This window comes from Musa acuminata, chromosome BXJ3-3, assembly GCF_036884655.1.
Source record: "Musa acuminata AAA Group cultivar baxijiao chromosome BXJ3-3, Cavendish_Baxijiao_AAA, whole genome shotgun sequence".
NCBI lineage: Eukaryota > Viridiplantae > Streptophyta > Magnoliopsida > Zingiberales > Musaceae > Musa > Musa acuminata.
In genome coordinates, this window is record NC_088351.1 from 32,915,308 (window position 1) to 32,933,016 (window position 17,709).

Here is a 17,709-nt window from a genome sequence, read left to right on the forward strand (position 1 = left end):
ATGAACTGGTGGTAAAGCAAAATCCATAGGGTCATCAAGTTTTTTGACAGGAAAAAGCCACCCTCAAGAAGATTCTTATTCCAATTTCTGCACAAATATAATTGCATCTTATCACACTTTTCTATGAAGAGTTCACAAGATCATTTATTGAGCTTCTATGATGATACTATAAATTTTGTTTGGGGTATATACATTGCATGTAATGAAATATAGAAAAAAAATCATTTTCCTTGTGCTTCTCAGTTTGGTTTTGTAAATGAACACACTATATGATTAACCATTTAAAAGATTGAGCTTGCCAACAGCTGATGTGGCAATGAGTTGCCCATCAAGCTTGAGGAACTCATATTTTTACTAAATTAAAGTCACAATCAAGTGCAAATCCTTGATGAACACTAATCTGTCTATGATTGTGATTTGAGTCCACAAGTAAGACTGTTGAATTCCTCAAAAGAAGAAAAAAAGAAGAGAGGAGCAAGATAACATTGAAGGTTAACATATGGCAGTAAGCCTACACAAGCTTATAATTTTGGTTGAGAAATCCTCTATTTTGAGAATGAACTAAATAACCATCAAGGTTGGGCTTCTGATTGAAGTTTTCAATTTCCTCTCTTGATGAAAAGCTCAGTAAAGTAGCATATAGTGGGGGAAACATAAATCCACCTCTGTGCAGAAAGATGAGAGTTGACAAGATGAGTTGCTGAAGGCAGTACAAATTTTCAGGTCCATCACTTCAACAAGAGAATTATCAATCTCAAAATAAAAAAAAGGCTACATAACTTAAGGAAATATTATTTTTATTATCCAAGTATTTAGTTTTGAGCAGTATACAACTCAAAATCTCAAGAAATTGCTTTTTGTGTATCATGGTACAATTTGCATGGTTCATGGGTTGAACTCATCAACCAGGAATAACAATAATTCAGTGAAGTGAAACAATCAAAACATAAATGGTCATGGGTTGAACTCATCCATGAACCAATGACTGCATTTACATGCAAGGCTGTCGTTCTTCACTTGCTTGTCCGTCTGAAGAAGAATGAATGGAATCAATGATAAGATCATAAAAATCATATAGCCTGGAAGAGGACTTCTTTGAAGCAATAGCTGCTGTCTAAGAGGAGGAAGGCAACTAGCGAATGTAAGATTGTTTTCCCAATGCTAATGAACACCGAAGTTTGAAAAGTATCATATCCATCATCGAGTGTTCTCTGGCGATCGAAACTTCATCAGATTTGCATGCAATAGCAAGTACATAGGCTACAAAATTCAACTTTCAGCATGTATCCCCACCTGTGTAGCATCTTTAAAAGGACCCCAGCATTCTACTCGATTGTACTTCTTCAATCTTGAATGGAAGTACGCCCATACCTTAGTTTCCAGCAGCTCAGGGTGCTTCCTAAATAAGAGAGAATCTCCATGTACAGATGTACTACAGCTTTTAAAACCTGAATATAATCAAATTAATAATTCATGTAATTAACATATCAGATCTTATGTTCTAGCTTCTTCTTAGGGATAAAGCTCTTAATAAAACAAAAATATCAAATGCTAAATTCCAAATCTCATGCTTGAGAGAAGTGATCCGGATAGCTGTCGAGAACACCAGATCATAGATCATTGATTTGGAGTATAAGAAACAAGAATCCATGATATTGCTGAATCTTAAAAGTGTGGACTCACCACTGGTAGCTCTTTAGAGAAGCTATGGTATCGGAATCCAGCAACCAGATCTTGGAGGATGTCAGACCCACTTACATAGCAATGTACATGCAAAGACATTTCCTCTTTAATCTCCTTCCACTCTGCCACAACATCATCCCTATGTAATGTGGTTTGCCAGTCCAACCGTGATATTTGATGAAAGCTTCCATCGGTCGTTAGTGTAATGCAAGGCATCAAATAGCTATCAGAAAAATGATTATCTTGCAATATTTCTTCATCTCAGAGAAGAAAACAGTATCACATGTAAACACTTGAACAAATTTTATGACATTTTAGAGACTTGCATATTACTTAAAGATAATTAAGAGCAATAAACAGGTAAATGATCATATAGAATTTGCTTAGCAAAATCCATAACATTTGCAAATGTGACTGTGTTTGTCCAAAGATTCCATATAGCAAGCAATGTTATGCATCCCTTGTCCTTCACATTATAAAACTCAGGAACAAACCTATAAATTATTCCAAATATCAATATCTTTTAACTGCAAATTATGTCACAATATGCAGGTTATTGAAATTCCAGAGTGTAGGATCTAAATGAAATTACTGATCAATTGATCATACCTTTTGACTATGCATACCATTGGAGACAGCTAAGGTTAGATTAGCTGTGAAGTCACAGTGTGTGAGAGTGTAAGCTCTTGGAGTGGTGCTCGGAATCTACTTCTCCATTTCTTCCCCCATGAAAACTACTTTGAGCTTTAAGGCTTCAAATTTCGACGGAGGACCCAAAAGCCTAGCTGCCTGGCAGTGAAACAACACATACTGAAATCATCAACTCTGTACTATATTCCTGTGGAATGTCGGAAAATGCTAGGTAGTAACTGCAAGTAGATCTACGAGTCAGGAAGAGGATGGTATGGCGATCCTCCTCTCAGATGTTATTTATTCCAGATGAAGAGACTAATTGTCGTTTACTTACAACTTTCACTGTTTCAATTGGCTAAGAACTAAAACATAGCTAACAGAGTTGGGGAAGAAGTATTCTGGTTTGATCCTATTCTCAGACTTCAAATTGACAATCTGCCATGCTATAACCAAACAGATTAATTCCTCTGTATCACAACAGATCTAGCAAAGTAATGTGATACTGCTCCACAATTCTTACTATCATTTAGATAGCTCGATCTGTATTGTTCTCTACGGAATGGCTAACCGTATTCGAAGAGAGTTTGTTCTCTTTGACACATTTCATCAAGTGCCTTGGACACATCTATGTTCTCAGCATTGCAACTGAACTCAACAACCATAAGAAACAAAGGGAGAAGAGAGAAGAGGAACGGAGTTGCAGGACTAGAGGCCACTAGAAGTCTCTCTTTTCACAGCTCAAGATGAGCAGACGGGTGGCTGAGGCGGTCGCAGTGGACATGGGAGTCCTGCTGCCCATCAAGGAAGAAGAGACGACGGGTGCGCGAGAGAGACTGGTAGCGGCGAAGGCAATCCCAGCCGAGAAGCAAGCCATGGGAGGAGCTCCTGGGGAGGAGGAGGACGACTCTCTGTAGGCGTCATGCGTGGCCTCGTCCGGCCCCCATGACCTTCACACACACACACACGGTCGTCGTCTGCTACTTCTCTTGCGGCCATTAGAGTCTTGGTGGTCTTGCCGTTCTCTGCCACATGGAATGGCTTCATTGGTGAGCACAAAAAAGGAATGGATAATATGGATATCGGCGTCTCATCTGTCACCGGAAGAGATCTGAAATGACGACGTGGTCTGATTGTTGTTGGATTTGATATATGCAAGATGTGGCTAATTAGATGTTAGCTCATCTCCATAATATCACAATCCTTACATTTAAAAAATTTATATTAAAATTTGTATAATTATAAAATAAAATATTTAGTTTTATTTATCATGACATCATCAATTTTATCGATGAAAATATCAAAATAATAAATAAAAAAATAATTTTAATATTTTAATTAGTGATGATGAATGATATCAATAATGACAGAGGATGATACTATTGGAAATTGTTAGTAACTATTATGGATGAGAAAAACGATTGTAAAATGTGAGGACTACTTACATCTGCATTGTTATCTCTTGACAATTACATCGATATCGATAGATATAGAATGACAAAAGGACCACTTGATAATTACATCAGCATCAACGTAGATATCAAGTAATTCTCATTTCTTGTTGTCGTTCTCCACATCCATAACAGTTACTCGTAGCCCTTAGCGGCATTGCTGTTCACCACCACAGACGTCGTCTATCATCATAAATTAGAATGTTAAAATTATCTTTTTGTCCATTCTTTTCATATTTTTATCAATGAAATCGATAAAAACTAAATATTTAATTTTCATAATAAATTCGAATATAAATTTTTTAAGTTTACGAATGCTAATGCTAAGGAGAACTGACGATAATTTGTAATTAACCAATAAAATGAGGAAGGGGAACCTTTAGGAGGCGAACGGCGGGTTGGGTGTCCCCGACCAAATCTTTCCTTGGATTGCCTCAAATGACGCAACAAATTTGTGAGTGCACGTAGATTTGCTGCATTTTATGGAGCAGTATAGAATCGGATTGGAAGAATGTTGGAAAGGAAAAGAAAATTATTAATTTGACAGTCAACTAGTTTGATTCATTAATTAGACCTTTTGAGCCTTCAAAAAAATTCCCTCAATTTTTTCATCATCAATCCATCATATGAATGAAAGAGAAGAAAATATTATTATATACTTTAATCTTCCATACTTCATCCTAAATGCTCTCTGGTTATTGTCCCTTCCATTCTCTTTCAATATATCCTTAAAAAGCTTTTTTTTAGTATTTTCTACATGCTTTATATTTTAAACATAATATATAAATATATTATTTTAAATAAATTTTATTAACCCTACAATTCTCGGAGACTGATAGATTCTGATAACTATAAAATGCTTCAAAATGGAAATAGTAACTTGTTCATAGAAATAGTTATCCAAAGTGGTTCAGCACACCATTTTCCATCACCGACAGCAATGTGACTATAATTTTATGCATTCACAGGTCTCAATTTTGTCTCAGAACCTAAACTTTAGTTAGAATCATGCTGTAATTGAATGGACAACACTCTGGAAGGGGGCAGAAATCTTTTACAGCTTTGGATCCCTGTCTCAGACAACCAGTCTTTTGTTGCAATAACTATTCTGTATTTGATACACTTAGCAATAATTAATTTCATAAATTGATGCACCCAATCATGCATTTCTGGCATTCCTTTCTTGCTCTTTCTACCCTTTCTATTCAGCTAGTCACAAGACTGCAAGACTCAGCTCATAGCTGAATTGAACATTACATTATATCAATTTGAAATAATTGAATAAATATCCTTCAAGAAGACACAAATTCCTGCAAATTAGGAGATTGGCTTCGATGTTGTGCGTATTTGCCTTGGAGGAGAGGAGGCTACTGCAGTTTTTCTGGTTGCACAGACCCACTGCCTTGGTGTTTCAATCTCATCACCTAAAACTGTTGGTATGTGCCAGCCACCATCTTCCGACTCCTGAAGACAAGAAGGGGTAAAAATGAGAAGTGAAACAATCACAACAATCTAAAATGACATAAAAACCAGTTGAAGCACTTGGGCAAAGAATGGCACCGAGAAGGCGTGCACAGGAAAAACAAAAAATTCATCAGTGCAATAACAGACTAATGGTTGTTTACTGACAGATTCTGTAAATGTTTAAGTTGTAAGCCTTACAAATGTGCAGTTAACGTAGTGATTATGTAACATCGTAACTAATCTCATATTGGAAGTAAATAAGACTAAGATTGACTTATAAGGATCTGATGGGTGCACTACTATTAACTTTAACTTAAGTATTTTTGACTAATGATTTGAGCTAAACAAAGTTGATAGATTAGTTATCTCATTAGGTCAGGTTATGACAATTGATATCAAAGCCGACCTAGTATTGGGGCATAGTGAGAGAGCTCGAGTAAGAAACGACTACCTGTGGATAGTGTCAGAGGACTTATCAGGTCTTGACGAGATTGTCAAGCCCTTAAGTGAGGGAAATTATAACACCTCGATTACTATCAATCTCAGCTTAAACATTTTGGCTAGTTATCTCATCAGGTTAGGTCGTGATAGATTAAACTCATTTTATCATACACAAGTAGTTAGATTAACCACCTGTAAGACTACTGAATATGGAGGGGGCATGTGTAAGGTTGGGCCATCTTTGGAGAAGGTTAACCGCACCTGTGAACATCAACAAACAAGTTAGACCTTAACCCAAAACAGAAAAAAACTTTAGAAGACATCATTACTAAATGAGCAAACTAAAGCCTAGTACCATTATAATGACAGTAAGTGCCATTATATAGTTTCAGTCTAAGGTAACATAGGTTCAAGATGAATATACCAGAAGTGTTGTACAAATAAAGCATGCTAAATATAAATGAGAAAGGTTGCAAATGGTGTGCTAACCATGCTAACATGGCTATCAAACAATTACCATTGCTTTTTATATCTTTAGATGAAATTCAAGTTAGTAAGCATGGCAAAGATCTAGTTTATAAGCTTCTGTAGATAGAGGTAAAGCAATTATCTCTTGAAGAGCTAGCACAAGAAACATCACACATCTTGTAGCAGTGATAAATAATGGTGGCTGAACAAGGGGAAAATTTTGCCTTGCCACCATGCAAGAGAGGCCTAAATAGATTTTTAGGTGGTGGTATGTTAAAAAATGCCATATCACTGTCCAAAAGAAGAATTATCAATAAACAAATGCTAGCAGCAGCCTGGACCACAATAAAAGCTTGGTAGGCATAACAAAAGTCGAAAAATGATCGATCTAGAACATCAAGCAACACAAAAGACACTGGAAATTACCATGAAAAATCTTGCTCACCCATGTACTAAGGGGTAAAGTTTCCCTAAGGGTGACAAACTACACCAACAAACCACAGGCATGCAAAACCATGGAACTAGCTTCGGTATGCAATGTGTGGATAAAATTGCTGTTCACTAATTATACATATCATATTCGCATAGTATCACTGAAGAAATGGCAAATACTTGTTCTGATTTTCTGTGGACAAGATAGTACAGCAAAAAGAAGCATAAACAAACCTGATGCTTCTCTTTCCATCTTGGGAAGAAGCCGGTTCCTAGTAGTTCGAATAAGTGGTCTCTCATCTCATCATTCGTGACAAGCAAAGATCTACATCTGACAGCTGCATACAGCCAATACCTGTAATGACATGAAACCAAAGCTTGATATCAGATATGAAAATGTACTGTGTAACAGCTATGCAGGTAGCATACAGTGGATTAAGAAAGAAAAATAATGTTCATAGAAAGCTAGAATGTAAGCGGCAGGTAATTTGCAGATATTATGGTGTAACAAATTAGAAAATTTCCAGAAGCATAATATATTTAATCTGCTGAAAGTCATGGCAGCTAATTTACAACACTCGCTTTACTAAAGACAAATGCCCAATACCAACAAACAGAGAAGCAAAAAGGAAAAAATTGAACATGTCTTTAAAGAAATTTGCATCACCAAAATTTAAGAACCAGCAGATATGGTATTTCACAAAATGTGCTAATGCGAAAAGCTACAACCAGCAAACTATTTATCTTAGTTAGCTCACCAAGGTCCAAGATACATTAACTTCACAAAGTATCACATGTTCTGCTCTTCTGAATTTCCATTAAGCTGCCTAACTAGAAAAGTTCTTGATGATAACAGATGCCAACAAGGGAGAGAGATCCTAGAGGTGAAAGGCCATCTAACTTCTGTGTACTGAAAAAGATTAGATATCCCAAATACAGGACTAAATGTTACTCACTAGGAAAGAATCTTAAGGGTCAAAAACTACTTCTAAGAGCCTCAAACAAACATAGGGAAATTGTTTCAAAGAACATTTCTATCAGAAAGAAAGTTTAGCCTAGTTAGAAGAGGATAGGCACCAAAAGCATCACAGATTCATGATACTTGGCAGGGGCCACTAAGTTAATGATATCCTAAATTGCAGTAAATAAGCTATAAGGTAATATTTGGTATTATTAGTAACTCACACATCTTCAATGATTTATCCCAATGTTCAAACCTGCATAAAATATTGACATGCACAGCCTTACTTTGAAGTGGTTTGAGTTAACAATGCCAGTTTTATGATTCCAGTGCTTAAAATTCAAACTCAGGAAGGAAAGGATAATACATCAACATAAAGAAACATGAAGTGTTAGCTCTGAATCAATCTCCTATACAGATTGATTTCTGGTCTCTCAAAAGGCTTAATAAAAGTAGCACAACCAACACAATTGGCTAGGGCTTTTTTTCCACTTTATTTTTTCTTAAAAACACTTGTAAGAATGCTAACTGAAGTCCCATGCTATATTATCTATTAGTTGCTTTTCACCAAGGAACAAAGAAAAGAGCATGTTTTCCCTTAACCATGTACCTACCTGGTGTTGTCAGGTAAAGATATTCACAAGTATCATCCTTGAAAAATGCACAATTAAAAGAAGGCTACAAAAATATAATATATGTCTGTCATCTATGTCAATTTCAATTCACAAATATTGATGGTTGGGTTATGAAACAGATGTCCTCTATTAAACAGTACCACCAAAACATTATTGAGCTATTTCCAGAAAAGGGAAAATATAAACAAGATAACAACAGTAAGCTATAACATCCCAACTATTTGGAGTTGGGTGCATGGATCTTTTCCTATCACTTAGTTCTGTGTAATACAATATCATTAGTTAAATCAAGTGTCAAAAAAAGAAGGAACAGATACCAGTCATCATTTGATCCAGGAGGGGTAGCATATAACACACCAGCCCTCCGCCAGCTTTCCAACAGTCTCTTATTATTTGGTTTATCAGCAGGACCATATTTCAAGCGGTGGCTATGCAAAATAATAAGAGGCAATTTCTTTGAGGGACTCATTTGACGGATTCCACTCACAACAGAATTTACCTGCAAGAGAGATCATTAGATGACGTCTTCCACAAAAATATATATAGCTATCCAAAAGGCATCAGGATTAGAGCACTAAAGAAAACAAGAGAATAACTACTTACCTGGAAAAAACTAAATACTTGTTGATTGTTCAGGCCAATATTTGCAGCATCTAAAACAGCATCAAATGGTCCATGACGATCAAGCCAATCCTGAATTTAGGTGACAACTTCATGTCATGCTTATGTTTTTAAGACAAGAAAAAGAAGTATAAAACAAGGTTCGCAATACCGTACCGTACCGGTATTTCGATCTGGGCTTGGTACCGGTATGGTACGGTATACCGAGCGGTACACCCAGGTGTGCCGAGTACTGTAACACTGCTACAGTGCTACAGTGCACTCGGACCGGTATGTACCGCCCGTACCGGGCGGTACAATTCGGTACTGCAAACCCTGGTACAAAAGTCATTTCCATTTCTTCATAGGCCTTATTGCCATCAACTTTCAGCAATCAGGCTATGAAGGTGGAATAAGAGGGAATCTTATGCCTCGTTGCTTATTATATAAATATAAGAAAGTTGCTTGTCTAAATATCCATTATTATACACATTTGCTTGCATATTTAGACCAATGAGTGATATATTTATTAAAGCTTCACATAAAAAACTATAGCTATCACCTTGATTTTTCTTACTATCTAGTACTTTCAGAATCAGATTCTCAATTAATGAATATGTAATTGAGGCCTAACCATTAGATGCAATTATTGAAAAGTTGTCTCAAGTATTTGACAAACTTAATATTTGCCAGTTTATACATAACATCTAAATGATAATGTGGAATTCTATCTATGCACTCTTATCCCTGACCCAAAGGGGATGCTATTCTATTTACAAAGCATGGGTAAAACGGTAGTTCTAAGAATAAAAAAATAATAGCCTTAAGAAAGAACATTGTTCGGCTGTCAACAGTAGACATCTATAAAGAACTGCAGAAGACATTGTTTTTCCTAGTCCACTTATTTGTCTTTAACACATCAGGACACAGAGATTGCAACTTTTCTGATCTCTATTGACAGTGTTTTAAGTGATAATATCCAATCTAAAAGATCATGCATCTTTACTACAATATTCTAGTGAAAAGATTATAAAATTATGTGATAAAAACTGGATGCATTTACCAACACACCGTATTACAGTTTTTTGGAGAAAGTTTTCCTATTCATCAGATTTAAGTTCAAGAACAATCATGTACTAGTGAGGTATTCCAATAATCATATTTGGTTATTCTGACAATTATATGAACATTGAAATTAAGCATATAGTTATCACATATATATTTCAATACAATAAACACTGACCTTGAATCCCGTAAAGTTTGCCCTGACTTCTCTCTGGGAAGCCAACTTTGCCAGTGAATTTGCAAAATCCTCAGTCTCCACTGGATCAATATCTATGCACGTTAGCTTCTCCCCACACTGCCGGCACACACCACTCCCATCCATCTCGGTCCTTCCCACATTCCACCGTCCCCTCCCCAACCACCCCTGCCCATGCCAGCCACCACCTCCCTTGACCACCCCTTCCTTCACCTTCCTTACGTCCCATTTCTCCAACCCAACCTCCTCCGCCACCTCTGAACCAAACCAATTCTCTATTATCTCCGCTGTCGACTCAGACACCCGCCTCACAGTAACCCGCATCCGATGGAGCAGGCGATACACACTGTCTCCCCTACCTTTACGAACATTAAGTTCGAGGAGTGCGGCAAGCTCGGCTTCGTCGGGCTCAATGCCAGAGGAGGCCATGTAAGCCTCCACCTCATGGGCCTTCTGGACGTCTCCCTTCTTGCAGAACCCAAACAGCGCGGGTCCGAAAGACCTCAACTTTGGCGGGATCCCGGCGGAAGACATCTGCTTGACGAGGTCGAAGGCGAGGTCCGGGTCCTCCTTGGCGGCGGCAAGGCGGGCCACGCTAGTGAAGGTGGCCTCATTCGGGGCAACGCCGTCGAGACCCATCTGGCGGTAGATCTGGAAGCCGCGCTCGAGGCCGACGGGGTCGGCGGAGGAGGAGCAGAGGTAGAGGAGGATGTTGAAGTGGTGGACGGAGAGGGAAGTGGCGGCAGCGCGGGCGTCGTCGTAGAGGTGGAGGGCCCGGGCGAGGTCCCCGCTCTGGGAGCACAAGCCGAGTTGGTGGCGGAGGAGGCCCTCGGGGGACTCGCGGCGGGCCTTCTTGGACATCCTGGACGCGGCGGCGCCAGGGTTAGGTGACACGGCGGCGGCGGCAGCGGCGGTAGAGAGAGAGGCGGCCAAGGAGCGGCGGAGGGACTGGTGCCGAAGGTGTTTGAAAAATGGCCTCAAAGAAAGGCGAGTGCATAGACAATGCGCGGGGAGGCAATCGAGGGCATAGCAGGGGAGAGGGAGCAAAGTATGGGTTTTAGGCTTAAACCCGGAGAGAAAGGAGCAGCTGCGGAAGAGGGAGGAAGGGAGAGAGGCGGCCAACGGCATCGACGCTTTTCTCGTCGTTGAGATGATTCGCGATCGAGTCGAAGCCCGCATTGCCTCATCGGACCCGTCTTGCCTCAACCTGGGCTTAAATAGGCTCCAACTGCAACTGCACAATCCTAACACAGTAAATGGAATGTAAGGGGGTTGCAAGGGTATATAAATAAGGGGATTTTTTTAGGCTTATGTATTATGTAAAAATACTTGTATTCCTGGAGAAATACATAGGAAATCATGGCATCTTCAGGTGTACAAGGAAAATTTTGCTAGTGTTACAACATATAATTTGTTTGATTCATGCATCACAAGCACATTGCCACACATCAATAGTCTTCCCATCATCACAAATCTTTCGAGGTAGTATGATTTGCAGAGAGAAGCACATTTGTGTATTCGCTGACAGGAATGACAAGCTTTTGATTGATGCAATAATGTCTACCCGAGAAATGGCGTAAAAATTGTTAGCTTTACATGAAGAAAAAAATATAGCACAAATGGTAACAAGGAAAAGAGAACATGATTAAATTTCCTAGGCATATGCAATTGTAGCGCACATAATTTACAGATCATATTTTGCGTTCCTGATGACATTTCATATGATGATAACAAATGCAGAATGTGGTGCCATCATTCACCCAACAACGATTCAAGAAGAGCAGCCTCCTCCTCCTGCAAAGTTACAGAGGGGTTATGTTGTGCCCGTGTGATGCAGAAAACTTTTATTTACTTGGAGTTGAGAACCATTCATTTGGGCTTTGTAAAACCAATCAAACGGTTCAAGAAAGCAGAGTAAGTTCAGAATGCACATTGAAAAAACTGTTTAAACATCAGACTTGCATTGAAGTGCCATATTAGGTAACTAATGTGTTTGAGTTTTCTACTTAATTGAGAACATGATCAAGGAGCAAAGCATGAACAGCTGAAGCCGCCTTTTTGGAGGCTATGTTGACTACCTGAATCGATTTGGCTCGATAGGTAGGCAGTTAGCCGGATCAATGGAAGACACTTGTAAAAACTACATCAGCCCATAGTGGCCGGTGTATTGGATAGGTTGTTCTTTTTTGTGACACTGGAACCATACAACACACTGAGATTGAAGAGGAAATCAGACGTACCACAAGAGCATTAAATTCTGTCTCCTCGTCAATGGCACTGATGATAGCAGGGTCCTCCAAGAGATCCTGTTTCCCAGAAAGCAAGTTAGATGTAGAGAAGGGCAAGTTCCTTCTAATAAAATATGAAATACATGTATTATCCAATATTTAAGAGCATATCGGGAAATCAAATTCCATGAATCTAATCTAATTTTAATTATTAAAATTAATGCAATTCATGGAAAAAACACAGTACAGAAAAGGAACTTACCATCCTAATTAACAGCCCCACAAAAACCAATAGAAGATTAATTTTGTAGAAACAATATGAAACTAGATTTAGAACTATATTTATCAAGTGAATGAATAGACATCTAGATATATGCAGATGGTAAATATACAAAAATAGAAAATCAACAAGAACCTCCTTAATGTAACAACTTTATTTGTTTTTATTTGAACAGATTTTGCAGGAGGTATGCCAAAATAAAGTTCAAGCTAACCAGATAAAATGCAGAGAGAGAAAAATTAAGAATAATCATTGAAGACCATTAATCAACTGTCAGAAAATTCACTGAAACAAGGGAATCATCAATGACTGATGGCTAAATAGCATTCCATATCTACAGCCTTTAAACAAAGAAAACAAAAGATGACTTGCTTACATCATCAGCAATTTGCAGAACACCATTTTTGTCCTGCACAAAAACAAGATGATCAAAAACGTCGGTAAAGAATCTCCTTGATTATATAGAAAAACCAGATAACACACCCTCACAGCAACAAATAGAAGTGGATCAGATGGTGTATAGATCATATAATGTGTTCCATCCTGCAAGTTTGATGAATACAATAAATGATTAGGATGTTAAAGATTGCTATCAGGACTAGTATTATTGATCTTGCAGGATAAACATTAACATATTTGATTATAATAGCCAACAGTGAAAAGGAATAATTGAGGAGCAGCGAGTTGACCATTTTCCAAGTAAAGAATAAGCAGAGATGCCAAAACAAGATCATTAGGACTAACTTTCAAATGTACAAAGCAGCATAGTTAAAATCACAGAAAAATAGAGGAACGGAGACAACTGTAGTGTTGGAGGACAGAAGCAAACAAGTAATTAATTATATTCTAAGCCTTACAGCTAGCTCATATAGCCTAATGTGGTTAATCCACATTTAAATTTGTTATTTTAATTCTCACCAACACAAAAGCTAAAGAACTTATCAAAGATTCTCAAGGTCTTTCTCCCAGCTATATTCACCTTTGTCTCAATTCTTGCTCCCTAACTCCCCTCCCCCTCCAAACTATGTTTCAAAAATACCCTGAAGTAAAAAAGGCTTTGTCCCACGCAACCTATTATAAGCTAAGTGAAACTAAAGAAAAAATCGACCTCATGCAGCCAAATAGACCATGACTTGGTTCCATCTAGTTAAACAAATTTCTTTTAGAAAGATATACAAATGCTAAAGCATTAAACTAACTTGTTCCTGCAAACATTCTCATCAGATAGTAATTAAAAGCATAAGGAGGACTAGAGTTACCAAGTTGAAGCAAGTTATCTTTACAGCTTCAGAAGGAAAACCCTCAATACCTTCACCATCATCTGTAAGACTCATAAATGTTACTGTTTAGGAACTGTAACTCAAGGAGCATACAGTAAACAACAAGAATTAACAGCATACAAGAGTTGAGATAAATTTTCCAACACAAGTCAAAGATGTGTGGTTGCAAGAGAGCAAAAAACCACAATTCCTTCTTTCTCAAAGTAACAGTCCTAAATGCCAATTTGCAAACTTGCAAGTCCAACATCATGAACCATTTATTAGATCAAAAACTATGAGTAAATAAAATATGATACACAAATCAAATCACAAACATCAATTGGATATTTTATATATCATGAACTTCCTATCATGATCATCTGACACACAATACACTGAAAACATGATTACTCTTTTTTTAAATATTTGGTTTTGATCATCTGAGAAAAGAAACTAAAAGAAGGGAAGCAAATCCAGATTATTGGCACATGAGGCATCCTAAGTGTATGGTTATAGAAAGAGCAACTACAAGTGATGCAGGACAGGAGCTCTAGTATCAATCAGAAGTAGAATAAGAGCATGGATGGGCAAAGAAGAAAATATTCTAGAATTGATAGTTGGTTGGAACAGAGAAAAGAAAAAAATAATAACTACCAACTTTGTCATAAGAATTAACTTATAAGCAAAAAATTTATAAGATAGTATCCTAGGATTAAAAATACAAAGTATATGCATGACCAAATGGAGTAAGCTGGGGAAGCTTACATCTATTTGGCAATTTATAGTGGAGAAGCCATTAAGATAGTTCACTAGGATTAAATACCACAATGTATATGCCATGACTAAATGGAGTGAGCTAGGGAAGTTGGCATATGTCTGACAACTTTAAATGGAGAAGTCCTTAAGAAAGAAATCTAGCATTAAAATAAATAAAACTAAAATATAGTATTATAACACAAAAAGAAGAAGCAATGATCAAGTAGGACGACTTGGGGAAGTTGACATCTAATTAGACAAACTCCTGGTTTGGTGATCAGATTAAAGGACTCATTCTACAGAAATTTTGTGGCCGTCTTGACTTGTCAAATCCAGAAAAAACTTGAGAGTGCAGAAAGATCTTGTAGCTCTAGATGACACTATTTTGTCCTGCTTATTATCAGATCACCATAAGCATTTATCTTGATATTCATGAATGTAAAGGGAAAGTTACCAGTGTGAAATTCAAGTATGTCTTCGTCAGAATAGCAAAAGCCACCTCGTGCTGTGTAACAAAATCTAACAGAGAAAAAAGAAGAGACCAATTAAATTTAAAAATCATATAAGTTCAGAAAAAAAAAACTCTGTCCATCAATTTATAAACACAATAAAATAGTTGCATAAAAGCTTTGCACAACAATGCTCTCAAATCAGAGATAAAATTGGCAGAAGGGGCCAGTTTTTCCCTACCCACTAGCTACAAGATGCATATGAATTTTGGCCAAGGCATATGCAGCAGCAGGTATGATAGCTTCAATTTCCTCATCATCAACCTGTAAAAAACAAATTATTCGTGTTGTTAGATTATACATGTATAGATGAAAACTTCAATAAGTTGTAGATGGTGCAATGATATCACGTATATATTGTAAGCATGTTCACAGTTGGCTACCAGTACAAAGAAACACTCATTAATGCATAGTGAAGTAAAACAAAAAGAATTTATATTACACAGACAGACAAATCAATGAACTTCACCAGTTCACTGCACTGTGTACAAATATGTAGAGTAAGCTCCATCTTTTATGCGCATGCAAACATGCAAAGTAACAAGTATGGTTAGAAATTTTTATCAAACATGATACTCTAAGATATGGAAAAAAATATAAATTATTATATTAGTTAGTGTCAAAAAAGGGAAGGTCAAACATGTGAATGAGAGATTCCTTTACTACACTCAACTAGTAGTTGATCAGCTATCAGAAACCCATACCACCCCTGTAGAAAACAAGCACTAATGCTAAGTATAAAGTGGATTTTATATCATGAATATTCAAACATAAAATGTAGATCCTACTCAGTCATTTAAAAGCTGGTCATCATGTGCTCACTGCAAGATCGAAGTCATAGACAAGTGACAAAACCATTTTTTGATGAATATACACAAGCTAAAATATTTTTTTTTTTTGTTCCAAATTTTATTGAATTTAAATTCTAAGATGTTGTGATCCAAAATTCTGATTTAGATAAGAGGAAAATCATACAGCTGACCATCCGTCGAAGTTTGTGCTCTTCAGTATTTGCACAGGCCTGAAAGGAAGTAATACTTTTAATGAGCCATGCTTCCAAAAAAAATAAAAATGAAGCTTATAGAACATACTTACGGATCAACTGGGCAGAGTAGCATGCATTCGTCCCCTTCAGAACTTTGGAAGACTCGCCTAATAACACATTCTAGGGGCAGATTGTTTGTAGCATCCATCTGCAACACAATTACTCAGCATTGTACTCATTGAAGAGAAAGTACAGTGAAATTTTAATTTGAAAAATTATTAATTAAGCTTGAAAGTTACAAAAGAAAGAGAAGTAGTTTTTATATCATTACAAGCAAAAGAGTCTGAAATTTAATCAGGCAGCATGTCAAAATGATTGGAGATAAATATGGAGGCTGACCTAAGGAAAAAAATTATATATGTTAAGGAGGCAAAATGACCAGTTTGTAACAATTGCATGAATGTTATACCTAATTCTGTTACTTTTATTCCCTTGTTTCACACCTTGTATTTCTTCTCACAGAGTTGATTGCTTTGCAATTTCATGGAAAAGCATCAAATGATTAATTAGGATATATTTGTTAACATCAAAATAGAAGCATGATCTGACTTCAACAAATTTTGAGGATAGTCCAACTCGATATATGCTAACCAACAAAGTGTTTTTTTGGTAAGCAGAATAACAGTGACAAAGAGAGTTCATAATCTTAAATTCAGTGATCCACCAAGCAAACACAACCTTTTCTACAGTATTGACTTCCATCACTTGGGCACCAGAAACTCTACTAGATCAAAAGAAAATTTTGATGCCATCTTACTATCCAAAAATCTTTTCTCCGTTCTCCTTGTATTCACTTTTTTCCTCGTGGCACCCCTTCCTTGATTTTTCTAGTCAACGAAATCTAAAATGCTAGTCCAATCTAAAGCTTCAAGAGTTCTCTATCCAAGAATAAGCACAATTCTTGCAACAATAGAAACGCAGCACACTTCAGAGAGCACAAGTAACAAAATAAAAAATAAAAGAGGGAAGGAGAGTCCGTCGACGTACAATAGTCACTATCCGCTTCGAAGAGGCCAGCAGGACCCTGCCATGGTCGTCAAGCACAAAGCCGGCTGGAGGCTTGGGCAGCGGAGAAGAATGACTCCGGCGATTCTGAGGGCCGGGGACAACATCCACCAGTCTTCCCCCGTCATCCACCGGCGGCCTCTCCGGAGCCTTCCTCCTCCCGGGCTTCTTCTTGGCAGCCCCTGTCTGCTGCTGCTGTTTCGTGGCGCGGCAAAAACCAGGCCTCTTTTTGGAGGCGGGGATCAAAACTGGGAGAGAAGTGAAACGAGAGGGCCCCAGATGAGATCGAGCGTGGGGAAGGCAAAAAGAAGAGGGCGAGGCGGCAGAAACACCCATCATCTTGAGGGGGCTTCTCGGATGCAGACAAGATGTTAGACGAAATGACCGAGCGAAGAAACGGCTCTCCGACTCCAGTTGAGAGTCGTGTACATAGGGAGGCGACGGACTCTGCAGCGCTTCAAAAGGTAGATGAGCTGGAGATCGGGATGTAGCGCAGGTAAGGGAGAAGACCGGAGACGAAGAGGAACGGAGACGGGGTGGCGGCTGGTCCGTGGTTTTAGTTCAGCCGGAGGATATTTTTGTGCGTGCGTCGTGATCGAAC

At 37.9% G+C, this 17,709-nt stretch overlaps 2 protein-coding genes and 1 long non-coding RNA gene across 5 annotated transcripts; all 3 read right to left on the bottom strand.

The window, feature by feature from the left end:
- Nucleotides 1-838: 838 nt before the first annotated feature.
- Nucleotides 839-3,409, bottom strand: LOC103979134 (uncharacterized). 3 transcript variants are annotated; one of them, XR_010494733.1, is made up of 4 exons: nucleotides 2,293-3,409; nucleotides 1,684-1,906; nucleotides 1,294-1,448; nucleotides 839-1,211 (listed from the first exon to the last, which is right to left on the bottom strand). It is a non-coding gene; the product is annotated as an uncharacterized LOC103979134 (long non-coding RNA). The 3 variants fall into 3 exon arrangements; XR_001977323.2 differs by having other exon boundaries at nucleotides 1,684-1,867; nucleotides 2,293-3,405; XR_001977322.2 differs by having other exon boundaries at nucleotides 1,684-3,405.
- A 1,430-nt stretch (nucleotides 3,410-4,839) lies between these two features.
- LOC135632663 (proteinaceous RNase P 1, chloroplastic/mitochondrial-like) lies at nucleotides 4,840-11,400 on the bottom strand. Its single transcript, XM_065141317.1, has 6 exons — nucleotides 10,009-11,400; nucleotides 8,769-8,858; nucleotides 8,483-8,664; nucleotides 6,804-6,924; nucleotides 5,862-5,930; nucleotides 4,840-5,228 (listed from the first exon to the last, which is right to left on the bottom strand). Exons 1-6 carry the CDS (start codon nucleotides 11,203-11,205, stop codon nucleotides 5,082-5,084), a joined length of 1,806 nt encoding a protein of 601 aa, XP_064997389.1. The 5' UTR covers nucleotides 11,206-11,400; the 3' UTR covers nucleotides 4,840-5,081.
- A 148-nt stretch (nucleotides 11,401-11,548) lies between these two features.
- On the bottom strand, nucleotides 11,549-17,697 carry LOC103979132 (uncharacterized). The gene is made up of 10 exons (XM_009395181.3): nucleotides 17,091-17,697; nucleotides 16,154-16,251; nucleotides 16,034-16,079; nucleotides 15,240-15,322; nucleotides 15,004-15,068; nucleotides 13,794-13,855; nucleotides 13,018-13,077; nucleotides 12,911-12,943; nucleotides 12,267-12,332; nucleotides 11,549-11,820 (listed from the first exon to the last, which is right to left on the bottom strand). Exons 1-10 carry the CDS (start codon nucleotides 17,445-17,447, stop codon nucleotides 11,779-11,781), a joined length of 912 nt encoding a protein of 303 aa, XP_009393456.2. The 5' UTR covers nucleotides 17,448-17,697; the 3' UTR covers nucleotides 11,549-11,778.
- Nucleotides 17,698-17,709: the final 12 nt, after the last annotated feature.

Bases quoted from the DNA above. Each gene is read 5' to 3' on its own strand.
- LOC135632663 (XM_065141317.1), bottom strand. From the start codon at position 11,205: ATGCGGGCTTCGACTCGATCGCGAATCATCTCAACGACGAGAAAAGCG. The intron at 6,925-8,482 runs GTATCTGTTCCT...ATGTCATTACAG, and splicing joins CCTGGATCAAATGATGACTG to GTATTGGCTGTATGCAGCTG. The intron at 5,931-6,803 runs GTTTGTTTATGC...TGATGTTCACAG, and splicing joins GATGGAAAGAGAAGCATCAG to GTGCGGTTAACCTTCTCCAA.
- LOC103979132 (XM_009395181.3), bottom strand. From the start codon at position 17,447: ATGATGGGTGTTTCTGCCGCCTCGCCCTCTTCTTTTTGCCTTCCCCAC. The intron at 13,078-13,793 runs GTAACTCTAGTC...TCAAACTTGCAG, and splicing joins AGATAACTTGCTTCAACTTG to GATGGAACACATTATATGAT. The intron at 11,821-12,266 runs GTACGTCTGATT...GTAACTTTGCAG, and splicing joins CAGAATTTAATGCTCTTGTG to GAGGAGGAGGCTGCTCTTCT.